The sequence below is a fragment of the Carassius gibelio genome, chromosome A6, assembly GCF_023724105.1.
Source record: "Carassius gibelio isolate Cgi1373 ecotype wild population from Czech Republic chromosome A6, carGib1.2-hapl.c, whole genome shotgun sequence".
Taxonomy (NCBI): domain Eukaryota; kingdom Metazoa; phylum Chordata; class Actinopteri; order Cypriniformes; family Cyprinidae; genus Carassius; species Carassius gibelio.
The window spans coordinates 29,136,400-29,156,108 of record NC_068376.1 but is presented as its reverse complement, the minus strand read 5'-3'; the positions used below and the strand labels follow the sequence as shown (position 1 = coordinate 29,156,108).

At 33.6% G+C, this 19,709-nt stretch overlaps 1 protein-coding gene across 2 annotated transcripts; it reads right to left on the bottom strand.

The window, feature by feature from the left end:
* Positions 1-206: 206 nt before the first annotated feature.
* Positions 207-19,709, bottom strand: LOC128016003 (protein kinase C and casein kinase substrate in neurons protein 1-like). 2 transcript variants are annotated; one of them, XM_052600300.1, is made up of 10 exons: positions 19,685-19,709; positions 6,798-6,911; positions 5,557-5,713; positions 5,172-5,407; positions 4,539-4,694; positions 3,307-3,482; positions 2,389-2,509; positions 2,174-2,304; positions 1,925-2,103; positions 207-1,051 (listed from the first exon to the last, which is right to left on the bottom strand). In XM_052600300.1, exons 2-10 carry the CDS (start codon positions 6,855-6,857, stop codon positions 942-944), a joined length of 1,326 nt encoding a protein of 441 aa, XP_052456260.1. In that variant the 5' UTR covers positions 6,858-6,911; positions 19,685-19,709; the 3' UTR covers positions 207-941. The 2 variants fall into 2 exon arrangements, with proteins under 2 accessions (XP_052456260.1, XP_052456259.1); XM_052600299.1 differs by lacking the exon at positions 19,685-19,709 and adding an exon at positions 14,984-15,209.

Genomic DNA, 19,709 nt, shown 5'->3' with positions numbered 1-19,709 from the left:
AGATTGCATGTTAAAAGACATTCCCAGTCTCACAAACAGGCAAAAGGCAAAAGAAAAAGCATTTGAACAGTTTTCAGTAGCATGTGCCCAGATATCACTGTGAATCCCACAGTTCAATGGTCATGAAATCATAACTAATATCCTGAATCAACTTTTCTGAATTTGAAAAAAGGATAAAAATGAGAGAAAACACACACACACACACATAAGGAAAAGTGAATTTAATTTTTTTTAAGGCATCATTTGCACTTGGAAAAAAATTAATTAAAGCAAAACCCCATTTACACGTTTCTGGTCTTATTGTGTACAATTCATCAAGAAAAATACATTTAAAAATAAAAATGCTCTGCTTCTGGAATGAATCTCCTTGCTGAATGATGTCATCAAGCCCTTTAATATTTAAGCCCCTAATATCAACCACATGGATCCTTTCCATTATGTAATTCCTACTTTTCACGATCAAAAGAGCATAAAATCAAGTCCTGCCCTACATTTTTTTCTCATTGAAAATACATCAGATTATGTAAGTAAAATGGACTGAAAATGGATGTTTCATGTTGATACATGAAAAAGGGCCACTAAGTTTAACACAAAACCTCCACTTCAAAATAAAAGTCTAGTATACACATTGCATAGCTGATTCTCGCTATGCTAGGCTTCATGGACGTCATTACATTAATACTGTTACAGGAGACCATACGTGAACACATGTCAGCAGCACAATAATTCATACTGAACATGGTTGCATAGACGCACAGAATAATTCCCTGCTCTCGCTGGGGTACGATATGTGTTTTGGATATTGTAGGGTTTTTTGTTACGGTATTAAGGAAATGCTGCGTAAAGCTTCTCAGCAAGTCAATCGGGCAAGGACATTGTTTCTCCAAAATCTGGCATTTGAGCAGTGTGGGGTAAAGTTTTTAAGGCCTTCTTCACTGCATCTAAATGGACTCGACGTAGTTAGCCGGGAACAAGCCACGCCGACCGCTCTCCAACCGGCCTTTGCACCAACCCTGCTCGTCCTCATCCTCCAGTTGGATCAGCACGTCTCCTGCCAAAGCATACAGATCTGCAGTTAATATGAGCTGATAAAATGCTACGTTTTTTCATGCATTTATGTTTTTATGAGAATAAAACACTCATTCTAAACACTTATGCTAAAAGTTTAGTTCATCAGCAGTTCACTAGCATAAATAAGTGTTTTATTCTTATATGCATATAGATCACCTCAAAAGGCATGAAAAACAGAATCTAATTATGTTTATGAATGCTTTATATTCATAAAAAAAGAGTAGAGACTTATATTTTAAGGATCAATCTGTTTGAAAGGTTTCTTCTCACATAATAAAATTATAATATTTCCTTTAATGTTCATTTATTTATTTGTTTTGGCAAGTGTACTTTATAATATAAATCTGATTTGAACTCTTATATACATTAAAAACACGACTCACTATTTGAATATAAAAAAAAATGTTTTGAGAGCATTTTTAAATAATATTTTACAGAAAGAAAACAGATACAGTTTAACATTCCCAGAACCAAAACCAAAACATTTTTAACGTTACAAAAGGTTTCTATTTAAAATGAATGCTGTTCTTTTGAACTTTCTATTAATTAAAGCTGGTTTTCACAAAAATATGAAGCAGCACAACTAATTTCAACAATGATGATGATAATAAGAGCAGCAAATAATCATATTAGAATGATTTCTGAAGATCATGTGACACTGAAGACTGGAGGAATGATGCTGAAAATACAGCTGCGCATCACAGGAATAAATTACATATTATATTATATTCATATAGAAAGCTGTTATTTAAAGCTGTAATAATATTTCACCATATTATTTAAAAACATCTTACTAGTCCCAAACTTCAGGACGGCAGTATGGTTCTCCCAGGTTTTGATTGGTGATTCTCACCTGTTTTAAATGTGAGCTCATCTTGTTCTTGGCCCTCGTAGTCATACAGCGCTCTCACACGCACTCCTTTACTCTCCTCTTTGAACGGATTTTCACCACCGTTTGTTTCGCTGGCAGGCGGCTGCTCGTCATCGGACCATTCGGCAGAACTCTGATGGTTCTTCTCATAACTGCTCACACTGAGGAGAACAACCAGATGAGAGAAGCTCAAGATAGTTCCTTCATAACAAAGCATAAAAGCATCAGTACCTGCCCCGGTTTGCAGTCTGCGCTGTGCCCTGATCTACAGCATGTGTGATTTGAGTCAGCGTGACTCCATCATAGCTCCTCTTCATCTTCTCTTTCTTATTAATGGAGTGGCTCAGCTCTGGGTTGAACTCCTGATACATAGATAAGAGAGATATTCTCTAACAAGCACCAGATATGTGTTGCACATCTTCACAGATCCCACATGCAAACTTTACCTCAAACTGCGGCCAGTTCATGTGCATGCCTGGTCCGTGGACGCTGCTGAACCACTTGAGGTCTTCTTGAGCACTGGCTGAGGCGATGCTTCGCTCTAGTTCCCTGTAGACTGCAGCATAGCTGTACAGATTCAATTACAGAGATTGGTAAATGCAATTGTATTGTATATTCATGTATTTCCTGTTCAAAAAAGGAAATTGGAACTTGACATTTTAGGGTTCGTCTTAAATGACAAGTTTATAATTTGTGGATATTTTATATGTACCAGCATATAAATCTTGAGAAAGACTGTAACTGATCAATTATGTAGTTTGGGGTTGGTGTGATTTTTTTCTGTTTTTGAAAAACTCTCTTCTGCTCATCAAGGCTGCATTTAATTTATCAAAAAATACCGTAAAAACAGTCATATCGTTAAATATTATTAAAATTTAATAGAACAGTTTTAAATTTGAATATACTGTAAAATGCAATTTATTCCTGTGATGTAAAGCTGAATTTTCAGCATCATTCAGTGTCACATGATCTTCAGAAATCATTCGAATATGATGATTTGCTGCTCAAGAAACATTTCTTAGTTCACATTTTTGCTTCATATATTTATAGAAACCATGCCACATCTGTTTCAGGATTGTTTAACAAATAAAATGTTTATTAAAATATATAAATATTTTGTTGCATTACAATTGTATTTACTGTCACTATTCAATTGAATGCATTCTTGATGACTAAAAATATAATAAACTTACTGTCCCCAAACTTTTGAATCTGCTTACATCTTAATTTGTCAACAGGACACTAGTATATAGATGACCTCAAAAGTCATGGAAAGCCAAAAACTAAATATGCTTATGAATGCATTATTTTCATAAAAAAATACCACCAGGTTAATGAGAACAGGATTGTGATTTCAAGCTGACCTTTGGCTCTCGGTGAGGTTGAGATGGCGTTTGATGTCCAGAAACACCTCCCGGAGGAAGTTCAGCCTCTTCTCCTCAAACTGCTGCCACTGCTCAAACACCACCTCCATGTTCTCCATGTACTGCGGCGTACACATGCTGAGTTCATCAAGACTCTTCTCGTATTTCTCTTTAGCCTGAAACACAAAACAAATGGCATCTTTAATCCTTGGAATTTTTTGCATACAATGTGAGATGCCTCATTCATGCAAATGAGCCAATCATAACAGAGAGTATTTGCATAAAGAATTATTTCCATCCTCTCTGGCCCTTGAACTGGGTCAGAAATGAAGTTTTCGAACTTTATGCAAATACTCTGTTATGATTCACATTTCATATATATATATCTATTACAACTTTGAGAATTTGGGAAAATTGTCATGAAAAAAGCGTCACTCTATATATATGTATATATAAATGTGTGTGTGTGTGTGTGTGTGTGTGTGTGTGTACAGGTACTGGTCATATAATTAGAATATCATCAAAAAGTTTATTTCACTAATTCCATTCAAAAAGTGAAACTTGTATATTATATTCATTAATTACACACAGACTGATATATTTATATGTTTATTTCTTTTAATTTTGATGATTATAACTGACAACTAAGGAAAATTCCAAATTCAGTATCTCAGAAAATTTGAATATTGTGAAAAGGTTCAATTTTGAAGACAGCTGGTGCCACACTCTAATCAGATTAACTCAAAACACCTGCAAAGGCCTTTAAAGGCTAATAAACTGGATGTACACTGCGTTAGCGGGAAATTAATTTAACATCCCTGTGTTGTTTCCCATTAAGTGGTCCAAAGGTAGAGTAGAAAAGTGAAAGGAAGCTCTGGGGAGTATGGTATAATGAATAGCGGATGGAATTGCTTGAGGATATTTGCATTCACTGCCATATGTTGCTTCTATTTTGTTGATCTTTAAAAGCTTGAACTTTAGAACATGAACTTTACATAAAATACATTATCAAAAATGAAACTGGTTCAGAAATATGCTGCGTTCCAGGTCAACTTTATATGGATAATGCTAAAATACAAAATTAGATATTGAATATAATCTATGCCATGCATACAATTTAAAAGAATGATCCAGTTGTTCCAATGTATGAGCATGACCACAAACAAAAATTTGGTTTGTTTATGCTATGATATTGTTATTAAAATGCATGTTGTGCATAATTCTTGCCTGACCTTCTGAACGTCAATTTTGCACTTGTCCAGTTTCTCCTGGAGTTTCTTTTGCTGATCTGATGTGACTGACGCCTCTCCTTTGCTATTGGCCTCCCTCATAGACGCAAGTTTTTCTTCTTTGCAGGCCATATGGTATGTTTTCTTCGCTGTTTCCAACTGCAGATTGAAGATAAGTTGATCTTGATAAGCATTAGCACTTGATAAAGAAATTACCTTTAAAAGTCTGTAAATTATAAATGTTTTTTTTTTGGATAAGTCTCTTTTGCTCACCAAAGCTGCATTTGTTTGATCAAAAATACAATAAAAAAACAGTAATATTGTGAAATATTATTATAATTTCAATAATATTTTATTTGAATATATTGTAAAATGTAATATATTTCTGTGATCAAAGCTGAATTTTCAGCATCATTCCTCCAGTCTTCAGTGTCACGTGATGCTTCAGAAAACAGTTGTGCTGCCTCATATTTTTTGGAAACCATGATACATTTTATTTCAGGATATTTTGATGACTAGAAAGTTCAAAAGAACAGTATTTATTTAAAATAGAAAAATGACTTGGTGCACCTTTATAAGAACATAAAATATAGTGATAATTTATTGGAAATGTGTCACAAGGCTCTGTATCTTCACCTCTTTCATCTTTTTGGCCCAAGGTTTCTGGGCTTTCCGGAAGCCCTCCTCCGCATCTTTGGTTTCTTTGAAGCCACCCATCATTTGTTTGTGGTAGACCTCTTTCTGCCAGTTCTTCACCTTCTCCAAGTCCTCGTTCATTAGGTTATTTTTCACCTCCTGGTGTAACTCGCTCACTTTTTCTGCTTCTGTCATCAGAGCGACCCAGGCTCTCTCCAAAGTCCCGTACTGCGGCCCTGTGAGCAATAAACAACACATTAAAACTGAGGGCTAAAGAGAAGCTTATTTATTGAGTTTAAGACACAACAAAACATTTTACTTTCAAGTTTGTCACTTTAAATCTATTGAAGGATTCTCCATGAGCACATCATCAATCATGCAGTACCTCTCTCCACCAGCTGCCTCCACCTCTTGGACCAGTCGGTGAGCTGCTGCGCATAGGCCTTCTCGATCTTGGCACGCTCCTGGATGCAACTCATCATGTCATTGCAGAGACGATGGCCATCCTCGATTCGCTTTACTGTACGCTTGTAGTTCCCAACCTGAGAAACAAGAAAACAGTTCAATAGAAAACAGTCACAGTCCACTTTTTCAGTGTCCTTGGCTCTGACATTATTTCTCTTATTCATTTTCTCCACAGGGATTTAAAAACAAACAAACAAAACACAAATTGAATCTAATCCAAAACCATATTAAAAGAATTAATTAATAAAACAACCAATTTTACAAATATAACAAATTTTGTATATTTTGTAATTTTACAAATTTAGAATGTGTGTATTCATGTATGTATATGTGTGCGTGTGTTTATATAATTATTTTCTACATTGTTTTGTAATAAAAATAATTATTTTAAAAGAAATTCTTATCTCAATAGTTTTAGATTTTACTGTTGTTTTATATTTAACAATGAATAAAATATATATATTATATATATATATGATATAAAAATTATATAACTAATATAAAAATTGTATTGGCATAAAAATTACAAATATAAAATTGCACAGTGTGTGCCATATACATACTACATAAGAGTAGTATAATAGTATGCTTTTCCAGACATAGCCCATCTTCCTAAACAATATATATATATACATATAGAATAGTATATATTATATATTACATAGAAAAATAGTATATTAAATTAATTCTCAATATACCAAAAATTATATATATAATTTTAGGTGTATTTATTTATTTTATAAATTTATATAAATTAATTATTAAATTAAAATTATTAATTATTTTAATATCTGTTACTATAATAATTGTATTATCTGTTAAAAATCTATTTCTCTGTGGAGAAAATGTATGGGATCCTACTACAGTCTGCTCTATAAAATATGGCAGATAAATCAACAATGACACAGTTTTACTTCTAATGCTATGTTAATATCATGATAATCAATATAATGTTTGTTTGCCCTTTGGATGAATGACACACTTCTACAGCATTTAAAATCAATTAGTCAATATGAAACATCACATGACAGCAGCATGGCATCTAATCATCCACCAGAGCTAGACAGCTGTGGTTGCTTGCACAATTTAGATATTTAACATACAGTACATGTGTCATTAATAATATAAAAAAACATAATTTAGTAAGATTTTGAGCCTGACCTCCCAGAAACTGTCCGTGGTCTCGTCGGACATGGAGGACTCATCGTAGGCACCCGACATGCTGTGAGATTCGGCAGAGCAGGACTGAAGCTAACAAATGAAATTCACCGTGTACTGCAGAAAAGAGAACATGACGAAAGTGATGAGAACATAAGCAGTATGGTGCAAAAACTAACAAAGAAAAACAACAAAGTATTTTACCCACAATACCAACCTAACAGGACCTCTTACATGAAAATGATGCTCCATTTCTAAATTCATTTAAACCACCAAAATGTCAAGTTGTACTATGCATCTCTGATCATTTACTCACCCTCAGGCCATCCAAGATGTAGATGGACTTGGAGAAATTGAGCATTAGATCACTTGCTCTCCAATGGATCCTCTGCAGTGAATGGGTGCCGTCAGAATGAGAAACCACACAACTGATAAAAATAGCACAATAATCCACAGGTAATCCACACCGCTCCAGTCAATAAATTAATACCTTGTGAAGTGAAAATATGCATGTTTTTAACTTCAAACTATCACTTTGGACTCAGTTTGGACTCTCATTCTGAACGGCACCCATTCACTGCAGAGGATCCATTGGTGAGCAAGTGATGTAATGCATTTCTCAAAATCTGATGAAGATAGAAACTTATTTACATTTTGGATGGCCTTCATGCTTTTCAGACGACCTTTTAAATAATCTGAAAAGCAAGAGAAGTCAATTCATGCTGTCATTTGTTTTGTATTAGGCATACATTTTGCTTTCTGAGCATTTATAAACTTGCAGAGAGGTCCATAACAACTGCAGAGTGATTACCAACCCAGAAAGCCTTTACAATTTAAAAAATGTAATTTGGTTGCAGGCCCTTTGCTAAATCATTGACAAAATAAAAAAAAAGTGGAGCCCAAAACAGAGCCCTGTGGGACTCTTTTAGCAATCATGTGGAAACTAGATCTGCTGTTCTGGACATGCACGCTCTCAGATGGATCAGTAAGGTTATTTTAAACCAATATAGCTCCTCCATTATCCCAATATTACTGTGAGCAGACAAAAAACGCCAGTTCAGGTGAATCAAAAGAGAGACGCTGTCTGACAAAGCATACAGTTATGGCTTTTAAGTTATGTTGTTTTGTGTTTATCTAAACCAAGACAACCTAATCTAATCTGTCGGAGTAAACTAAATCAAATGTTATTTTTGCCTGTACTATACATTCAATAACACCCTAATGTGACAAATTAGTAATGAGATATATATATGTGTATATTCTTCTGTATATATACAGTACGTCTATATTCTGGTATTCTATTTATTATATTCTAACTTAAAGAAAAGTCACCAAAAGGCCAGACTTTGGACACAAGGTGTCATCTGACCAGACTACACAAATGATTCAGTATGATTCAATCACACTGCCACTTTAATCTGGCCAATTTAATTCTCTTTCAGTGATTGCCAAACTGTCTCGTCAAAGTGTAAACACTGAAGGAAATGAATGAGAACCTATAGAGAAAAGACAAATCCAATGTCACAATATCACACAAATATGACCTGAATGCACAATAACATCTGATGACATCTAATATAACCTTGGAAGAAAATTTATGAATGCCACACAATGGCTTGCTGAAAGCATGCTAGCAAAACTAACAAAAATGACATTGACAAATGACTCAAGTGACTTCTGAGTGTTCGCAATGATAATAAAATTGTAGGCGAGCCATTATGACATCATGCCATTATTCAGATCTGACAAGATGAGTTGTTCTGATTTAAGGGCCTTCAGCTATTAAATAGGACACTCAAAGGGAGGCTGAATAATATTTGGGTAAAATGAAATGTGTGAAAACCATAAAATCATAACCTTATAAAGCCTACTGCATCATATTTGATACGAACATTTCTAAGGACTCTAAATTAACAACATATCATAATTTTGATAGAAATATGTCTACTAAATCCCTTCTGTCATTATAGTATATAATTTTTTAGCATGTAAAATGCTTATAAAAAAAAATTGTGGTTCACTTGTCTTTGTGCTGTGAAATCTTTACTAAATTTTATAAAGTAGACATAAAAATAACTAAGAATATTGTTAGTAATATTTCAAGATGGACACTTACTGAACTGAAGCAGCTTTGGTTTACTTGATTATCCTTTTTTTTTGTTTTTGACAAATCATGTTCAAATGTGAATATCAAATATGATCATCAGGATTTTGAGAAAGCTTATTTATTCATCTCTCAATCATCATGTATTGCATTGCATTATATGATTTAAAACTACAGAGCTTTGATCATTAAAACTAAGCATTTAAATATAATCTAAATAAAATACATTATTGAGAGATATAGAGTAACAAGTGATATTTATATGCATTTTATGAATCAGAATTTCATCTAACTGTATTTCATCAGTATCTGCATCAAATTGCATGTTTTTGTTTGGGCCTCTGAATAAAACTGAAATCCATAAGTTTGAGCTCCATATTTTCACTACATCATACTGTATGAGCCATGAAAGCTTGATGCATCAAATATAACACTCAAAAAAACAAACACACATATATGCAACTCTAAAAATATATTATGTCCAAAGTTTCAAAAAACTTACATTAAAAAATATATATATTCTGACTTTTATGTCATAAATTAGGCTTCACGAGGTTAAAGAAATTAAATTTTGTGAGTTGCTTGAAAACTATTTGGCAAAATGACCTCAATTTGGGCAGCATGTTCAGTTAATCCATTCAAATTGATGGGGTGGCAGTGGGATGATGTTTTAATCATTACACATGACTATTTGGACCGTTAGACAAAAAAACTCTAAGGTGGTTGGGCATCTTAACTATTGATCGACTTTACAGCAACACTCAAAACTCCGCATCGCAAACACATAAAACATACCACATTATTTAAAATAATTAATTTCAACCACTTTCTATTTAGATCACATTAAAAATGTCATCAAATAGGTAAGATATAACCTTATCTTGGCATTTAACACTATCTTTATCTCATTTCAAATTATATGAGACAATATTAAATTATTCAAGCAGTCAAATACAATCTACACACACCAAGAGAACAAAGGTCAATGCATGCATGAATGCACTAAAATACACACAAAAACACAGTTGCATATGAGCATGTTTGTGAAATTTACTCTGATAATCTCAACAAATCACAATTAAATATATACTTTGAATGCAATGCAAGCAGCATAAATGCATCTACCAATTGCATGAATGTAAATAAGAGTCAAAAACAAAACCCCACGCCAGCCCCAAACAAAACTCTCCTCCAGCTCCACACACATGCACCATCTCCTCCATACTGTTGAGGAACGCTCCAGCCACGACAAAAGAGGAAAAGAAACAAAAGGCTCACCGATCCCCCACATTCTGCCGTGGCACAGGCTGCCTTCAGATCCCAAGCACGTGGGACCCTCCACCCCTAAAACCAACCCAACCGCTGCTCCACTAAACCCTTTCGTTCAATTTTGCCTCTTTCTTCATTGGTTAAGTGTTAGGCTTTAGAGTAACTGAATATTCAGTCAAACTCACTGTATCTCTGCCAGTTAAAAACACTTCTTGGTTAACAAAGTGGGTGATCACAAGTGCAGCACTGTGTGTGTGTGTGTGTGTGTGTGTGAGAGAGAGAGAGAGAGAGAGAGAGAGAGAGAGAGAGAGACTAATCACATTTGACTTGAATTATTCTGTCAGAGTGAGGTTGGGTGGGGATTTTAATTTCGACAAAAACAAATGTTAAAATACACAATATTTGGTGCCATTTTCAATTGATTTTTAAAAAATAGTTTTATAGCATTTTGTATTTTTACAAGTATTATTTTATCAATTTTATCTTTTTTATAATATATTTATCTTTTTATAATAAAATAATATCAAAATTAAATTAAATAATTTATATTTAATTTATGGAGGGTCTTGAATTGGAATACAGCTTAAAGCCTTCTATTTAAAAAATTGTTTTTAACAAAAACAACACTGAAGACCATATTTAATGATATTATTTTCAATGGATTTCCTTCATGATGATAGCTGTATATCATTTATAAAGCAATAGTATTATAAAACCAGAAATGATGCTCAACAGTTATGTGATACTTAAAACACAATAAGCAACACACATGAAAGTGATAAACAAAGGCCAGGAATGACAGAACAGCTGGAACATTTCCAGACATTTTTCCATGACAGGTGAGTATTAAATACAGCAATGTTAATGATTGATGAATGAGTTTCTGTGTTATAAAAAGACATGGAATACATGACAATGTCCACTGACATGTTGATGACTGTTAACAACCAACATACATTTCTCATTTCTCATCAGGCCATTAATGCAGCTGAGCTTTAAGAGGTAAAAATAGTCCAACTGGTTCATTTGCATTTGGCAATACTGATAAAAGTAAGCAAAATATGTATTTATTCTATATATATATACCTTTACCTAAAGGCATGGAGTCAGTAAGATGTTTGAAAGAAGTCTCTTATGTTCGCTAAGGCATCATTTATTTGATCAAGAATGCAGTACAATCAATAATGTTGTGAAATAACATTACAATTAAAATTTTTGAACATGTTGTAATGTAATTTATTCCTGTGATCAAAGCTGTATTTCCAGCATCATTCCTCCAGTCTTCAGTGTCGCATGATCTTCAGAAATCATTCTAATATACTGAATTGCTGCTCAAGAAACATTTCTGATAATTAAAAAATAATAAAGCTGCATACTTTTAAGCAGCTTCATATTCTTGTGGACATCATGATTTTTCAGGATTCCTCAATGACCAGAAAGTTCAAAATAACCACATTTATTTGAAGCAGAAATCTTTTGTTTCATTATAAAAGTATTGATCTGGACTTCTGATCCATTTAATGCATCCTTGTTCAATGAGACAGAGCAATTTAATAGGACAGTTCACCCAAAAATGACACCTCTTATATAATTTACTATCCCTTGTGTCATTCAAAACCACTAGTTTTGGATGACCAATTTCTGTAGCTCTTTTGTAAAATCAGAAATCAAATGAACAGTGATGAATGGAGTCTGATATTGTCACGGATGCTCAAAGGAATGCTGCTACGGCTGTGTTCAGATAACTTATCTGAAGCGGCTCGACTACTGTTCAAAGTCTGAAGATATAGTACGGTTACATGTGTAACATGTCAAAAGCCCTCAAAAACGTCAGACTCTATCACAGCTAAAGAGAAACCAAGCTAAGAAAATGAAAATTATATAAAGGTAGAGATAACTTACAGATATGTTTTTTTTTCCTTAAATCACTTTAATACGTCAGCTCAAGTGGATTATTGCTTTTATAAAATGTGAGAACAACATGTTAAACAATGTTAAATGGCACCAATCCTACATACTTGATCCTGGAGCACAAAAGCAGTCTTACGTCTCTGGGATATATTTGTAGCAATAGCCAAAAATACATTGTATGGGTCAAAATGATAGATTTTTATTGTATTTTTCTTTTTTCAAAATCATTAGGACGTTAAGTAAAAATCATGTTATTTTGAAGATATTTTGTACATTTCCTACCGTAAATATATTAAAATTAAATTTTTGATTAGTAATATGCATTTTTAAGAACTTCATCTGGACAACTTTAAAGGTGATTTTCTCAATATTTAGATTTTTTTGCACCCTCAGATTCCAGATTATCAAATAGTTGTATCTCCGCCAAACATAGTCTTGTCCTAACATGGAAAGATTATTTATTCAGCTTTCACAAGAAGTATAAAACATTTTTTTACCCTTATGACTGGTTTCGTGGTCCAGATAAGTAACATCTGCAATACATTTCTCTAATATGCCTCAAACCACCAACCTTGCATGAAGTAGAAGCAAAAAGGATGGAGTGAAGAAAGAAGTAATGAGAGGTGGATGAGGAGGAGGACTGACTCTTATTGATCAGTCAGCAGGAAGAACTGCATGAGCAGCAACAGATGTCAAGCCCAAACACACACACACACACACACACACATCCTCTTAAATATGTACAAATATAATTTTATTAACAATTATATAATATCAATATTTATATAAATAAAATAATATAATATATAATTTAATTTAGAAATGTTATTTTATACTATTTTTATAGTATAAGATAATACAAAATAACTTTATTTTTATAATTTCAGTTTTATAACTATTTGTATAAATAGTATTCTGCTGTTTTCTATCCATTTGTTAAAATATTTCAGATGTAACCTTAGAGAAGCAGATGTAACCTAATGTAGTCAGATTGATTCAGTTGTAATAAATAGCAAAAAAAATAAAAATAAATATATATATATATATAATGCATATATATACATACAATTTAAAAAAATTAAAAAATATATAATTCTAAAAAAAATAATGAATAATAATAAAAAAAGTTGTTAATTTATATATTAGATTCATTCATTGAAACACATAGCCTTGTATGTTCATCTACTGAAACGTTTGCCATTTCTGAAAATGCAAGAGTGTCAGTATTATGATCAGCTGTTCTTCTGAACACAGGACTGATGATGAATAATTCATTGCTTTCAGTTAACGGATCACAGCGGCAACCGTTTCTAGAGTCCCTGTGTACCCACATACGTCAAAGCTCATATAACTTGAGCCATGAAGGCTGTATTTCTCTCGGTCGGCTGAAATGCTTCATCATGCGTGTGTGATGTGACTCCAGATCTGATGTCAGGGCTCATGATGCTGATTTCCTCACACAAGACCACTCCAGGTTCTTGCAAAACCTCCTAAGATGCTATGCGCTCATCTTTTCTGATGAACAACTTTACATTTCTGATGTCCAACACTGTGACATGTAAATACACTGTTATCCATGTAAAACTACTCCAAACATAGTTTTCAGATAATTCTTGAATAGTTATAATACATTATGTCTGCCATCACATCAAATCAGAAATTATTTTATTATTATTACTAGGGTCCAAAATATGAGACCCCCAGTCAAAAATCCTCTAGTTTCCATATTTCCATATTTCCAATATTTTAATATAAATGTATAGACGCAGTAAAAATGATAAACATTTCTTTGTAATTATTAGTACAGTGCTAGAAATGTCTGAATTTATATTATTTTTATGAATAAAATTTTTTGAATTTCATTATACTTTTTATAAATGTGCAGATCTGATCAGACTTAATCTAATCCAGTTTCAAAATATCAACATTTTGAATTTTTTTTACATATTTTTCCAAGTAAACCGTACACAAATATGCATTTTTCTGCATATAAAGAGTGTTTTTCTATCCATTATTCTCCTCCTCAGCAAGTGACCGGCTTCTCTCTGCTGTCTGCTGCTATAAATAAAGCATATTCAAGCAGCACCCTGCACTGAAACCAAACACCTCTCTCCCAAAAGCTCTCCACACAGCCAACAGAAACAGGCCGGATGTTTGCACACACTGAGGCTGTCGCTCACAAGCTTCCCTGCACAAGTCAACACAATCGGCTCCACATCGAGTTGATTAGAGCAGTCATGAGAGGTGACGATACCGAAATAAGAGAAGACGTCATTTCCTGAGCTGAGAGGGAAAACTTCAGCACATCCTCAAACACATTTGTTATCCTGACAGACAAGCTTCACGTTACAGCAACAAGGGCTGGATATGAAAGTCCTGTAGCTGACAATCATAAAGCATGATGTCACATTAATAATGTGACCCTACAGGCATATTTGCATTAATGAATTTCATTTATTCCTAATCTTTCATTATAATGCATTTTTCAGCTTTTGTCATCTTTCCAATAAATCACATTTCACCCTTAAAATTTAAACAAATTATAAATGGAAACACATAAATTATATATAGATTTGCTGTAGATTAAATTCCATTAATAAAGTTAGTCTATTACATAAAAAACAGAATTGGAATGCAATTTTTTATTATAATATCATTTAATTAATCAAAAATCTAAATATCATGAAAAATTGTTTAAAAATAAATTATGACAATAAATAAATTATAATATACATTATTTTTCACGAATTTGTAATCACATATCACAGAAAAATATATACTGCCTCTTATATTCACTGGAAATATTCTTGACAGGTTTCGTGACTCGTTCATAATTCACACAAGACAGACTTTCAGTATTTGATTTAGACTTTGAATATTTGTTTTGTAAAAGACAATATCTCACCTGGTAAATCCAGCCGAAAAGAATAAGATGTTCCAGGACCTGCGAGTGACACTAGATACTCCTGACATCAGACCAGTGGATGCGTCGTAACTTCACACTTGCACTCTCTATTACAGATACACACACACACACACAATACTGTACGTATGTATATATAAATATCCATATAGAGACATTTGCTCTGACGCACAATCATGCATTAAAGTGAACTTTGACAACCGCACCCAGCAAGACGCCAGACGATCAATGATTAGCCAGAGGAATGACGGGTCAACATTACCACACATGGAGTCTTAAAAGGACAGACACCACCTAAAATAAAACAAGAGCAATAATAAAGCTTTTTATAAAACTCATATTTCAAGTCAAGTCTTCATCGATGGAACGTTATTTTATAACATGATGCACACACCTGTATGTGCATTTCCCTTTTTTAGTACATACTAGTAATAGTTAGTCAAGCCACGCAGCCAGACATAAACATCATTAATCTCCCAAAAAGTAGGTGAGAGAATATTTCAAAATAAGAGAATAGAAAAAAATTAAAGCTGTTCATCAGACAGTGGACTGGATCTTACCCCCCACAGGAACCAGTCAATCCCATTGATCAGGGCAGACTGAGGCCAGCAGATATCAATAGCTGAGATTATAACTAAACGGCTAATGATAGCAGAGCTTGCTATAAGCTAGGCTATTGCTCATGCAATGAGGGATAATGATTTAAACAAACCCATAACTTTAACCATTTCAAATGGTTCTGTAAATTTCGTTAATGTCCTGTACTGTTTGTGCTACAGACACTAAAGATGCCTCAGATCATATGGTTTGTTTGCTGTGAAATGTGCTTTTTAAAATCAGACCCCACAGCAACACTCTAGAAAACAGAAGCAACCATATAGCAATGCCCTAGCTAAAGTACTAAAATCACTTAAATTAAAACTGTATAGAAATGCTTAAAAATAAATCAAAACCCAACAAAAATGACAAAAGCAAGAAACAACATAGCAACACCCTTACAACCACCTGGAACATCAAAGCAGTCACCCTAGCAATGATAAAAACACCCTAGTAAGCTGAAATAAATAAGTTAAAATTACTAAATCAGAAATAAATAAAAATTAAACATTATAAATAAAATAAATAACTTTAAACAACAATATAGACATTAAAAATGTATAAAAAATTACAAAACAACATAAAATAATTACTAAAACTTGAAATAAAAATCAAATGAAAACAAAACAAAAAATGAAAGCTCATACAAATATATAATAAATAATATATAATAACGTATAGTATATTATTAAAATTAAAATTACACTGCCAGAGAATGTAAAAATTGTGTGTGTGTGTGTGTGTGTGTGTGTGTAGCAAGGCTATAGTGTTCTGTTCTATTCTGCAGTGTGATTATACTGAACCTCAGAGTTTGATGGGTATCTCTCTCGTCTTTAGCCTGCTCAGAACCTCAAGTCAGGTTAATAGCATTGGCTAATTTTACAGAAGATGAGCCTCAAAGATTCACTCTGCTAATGCCTTTCCAATTTAACATGAGTTCAAACCCAGTTCACACTGACAATGGCCTTTTCTTCATCTTCACAAGTCCAATTTTCTCCACGACCCAAAGGAAAATTCAAAGGGTGCCCTTCTATTCTGTGCCTAAATAACTATATTAATGTTCAGGCTGTGCCTCAGCATGAAACCCAATCTAAGAAACTAATGAAAGCCACATAAATGAACCATAACGACTAAAATGAGCAGTCAGCAGCTACCAACAAATAAGTTTTTAGGCCATTACATTATTTCAAAGTTTCTGTGCATATAATAGACCCTTACATGCCTCTCTCGTCCTCATGTTTGTGTCTCTAAACACAATAAAAATAAATATCTACCACACATTGCTTGGCTCCTGTTCAGTGCATTCAAGTGTGAAATACAGAGTCTGAGGCAGCACAGAGCATCAATTACCAACACTGCATTCACACACACACACACACACACACACACACACATGGTCACCTATCCATAATGTCGCTTTAACCACTGAAAATGTCATCTTATCTGAATCAGGAGAGAAATATGCATAGATCAAGCATTGTTCACATGTCAAAACAGTTCTTAAAAAATACGTCTGTGGATGTTAATGTGAGAGGACAGGATGGAAGCATCATTATGGATTATGGACTCATGTTTTAGCAAAAAGCAACAGATTAAAGTTAAAAACATCAGTTTTCACTTCTCAAGATGTTAAGTGATGGTCTGGAGTCATGTGGAATGGATTACTTGTGGATTATCTTTTGGACTCTCATTCTGACGGCACCCATTCACTGCAGATGATCCATGAGTGAGCAAGTGATGTAATGCTACATTTCTCTAAATCTGTTCTGAACTACATCTTGGATGGCCTGAGGGTTATGACATATATGAACTAATTTTCAATTTTGGGTCAAATATTCCATTAAAGAATGACAAAATCATTGACACTCTTAAATATGAGTGTAAGCAAAGACGTAAAAAAATGCCACTTTAGCACAAATTTTCAGGTCCAGGTAATGCATATGTATGATCAGTAAGCTGATTGGCAGGATTTACATTCCCATAGCAGCCATGAAAGTTATATTATTTATGCAAGACAATTGCAATAGATTATGAATTTGTTCATTCATGCATTTGGCAAAGATGGTTTAAATCAGGTTTTGGAGTATGTTCAATCAGCTTTTTTTTTTTTTTTTTTTTTAGATACTATTAGTCTTTATTCATATTTTAGCTTTTATAAGTATATTTTCAGTTTTTATTTTCATTTCAATTTTATCTATATTTATTTTAGCTTTATTTCAATCAATCATTAATCGTTTCAGTTTCAGTGAACAATAACAGTACAGCCAAGTCTGAGCAATAACAGCAATTCCTGCCAGTAATAAACACCTAATGGAAATCAAGAGATATGTTAGTGTTAGTGAAATACAAAAGCTCCACAGCTGTGTTTGGATTTGAACATCACAGGTGATGCTTTGTGTAGAAATAGAGTCATAAACTGAGAGTGATTCACCGAATACTCAAGAGAGCGATGCACACTCCCTTTATCTCTCTCGTGCATGTGTGTCTTAATGTGTTGGATGGATTGCATAACTGTTAACAACAATGACAGTCACACCCTGGAAAAGCACCACCACTGAGGCTCTGAAATACAACTGAACAAAAAACACTTAAAAATAAAGGATTCAAAAGGGGGTTTTCACTGGAGGAAGTGTTATTATGAATATGGAACCATATTTTGGCCAGAAGCAATGGTTTAAAAATGCCTTTTTGGATTTGTTTCTTACAAACATGCAGTGTGGGTTACTTGTGGATTTTTGTAATGTTTATATCAGCTGTTTGAACTCTCATTCCGACGGCACCCATTCACTGCAGATTCCTGAGCAACTTACGTAATGCTACATTTCTCCAAATATGTTCATATGGGTTATTCCTTTAAGAGACTGAATTATACAAGATTTTCTCTCAATCTTGGCCAGTTTTCTCAGTAAAAAGATGTCTAGGAGAAACAATAGAGTTTTTATAGAGATCTCATTCATGTGGGGTGGGGTTGTGGAAATATTTAACGAACTGCACTAAGCAATAAGTAAGCTCTTACTCCCATATCTTTTTAGCATTCGTGAGGCACAAGTAAACATCTTCAGAGGCATTTAGAAACTGAGAAACGGATCATTTATATCGGATCGTTGCAGACTTGCTGCTTGGCAATGTTCAAAGCATAAATCTTGCATCTCTCCTGAGCATCTCTTTGGTGTCTTCTTCTCTCAAGCATTTAGTCTCAATCGATATGTCTCACCATCCACCTCTTCAGTTAGTTTCTCTCTATCTCTGTCCATCTTACAAACAGACAGAAACTTGGGCAAGACTGCAGAGAGAGATCAATGCAGGTAGAAGAGCATCTGAGCGGATTTGCACATGTTCGTGTGGTAAGGCAAGGTCACAGCGCAGCTGATATCCACACCGGCTCAGACACACATGAGAATCTGTCAAGAAGCAAGCCAGCCTCCTGGTAATATGACCTGGAGAGCTGCAGCAGCTGAAATCATGTTGCATGGATTTCCTATGGCTTCAGAGAACTGCGTAATCTATCCTATAAAATATCTTGTACGGGCCTGGACTCATAAAATGCTCTCTACATGCTCTTCACGGTAGCTCAGGTTCAAATTCAATCATATTTCTTTCTAGAAAATTCATTTTCTGTTCATCCTACATAATCTAAATAAAAATATCAGAAAGATCAAAATCTACATTTTATAAAGTCCTATAATGAAACCACATACTGATTTGAATCATGTAAATAATAACAAAAGAATAGCACATACTTTTATTTTATAAATATAATACTAAATGAATTGTATTTATAACAAACAAAATAACAGAAATAAACTAACAAATTAATTTTATAAATAAATTGCTAAATAAATATATTAATAATACGAAATTGCTTTTTACTCCTAAACTAAACATGTATTTTATTAATAAAATCCTAAAGTGAGTATGAGTTGCATGAACTTTCCTTGCATGATAAAAAACAGAAGATTCATTTTGGGTTATGCAACCAAGCATTATTCATCATTCAGAATGGAACAGTAGTGTGCATAGACTGAACAGTATGCTGTGATATATTAGGCTAAAGGAATTTCAGCTGAGTTTGAAACTGAAGAATACCTTGTGATGCACTGAGAGTTTTACA

Excerpts from the sequence above, each read along its gene's own strand:
- LOC128016003 (XM_052600300.1), bottom strand. The coding sequence starts at position 6,857 with ATGTCGGGTGCCTACGATGAGTCCTCCATGTCCGACGAGACCACGGAC. Across the intron at positions 5,408-5,556 it reads GAGGCAGCTGGTGGAGAGAG|GGCCGCAGTACGGGACTTTG; the intron begins GTACTGCATGAT and ends TATTGCTCACAG. Across the intron at positions 4,695-5,171 it reads GGGCCAAAAAGATGAAAGAG|TTGGAAACAGCGAAGAAAAC; the intron begins GTGAAGATACAG and ends TTCAATCTGCAG.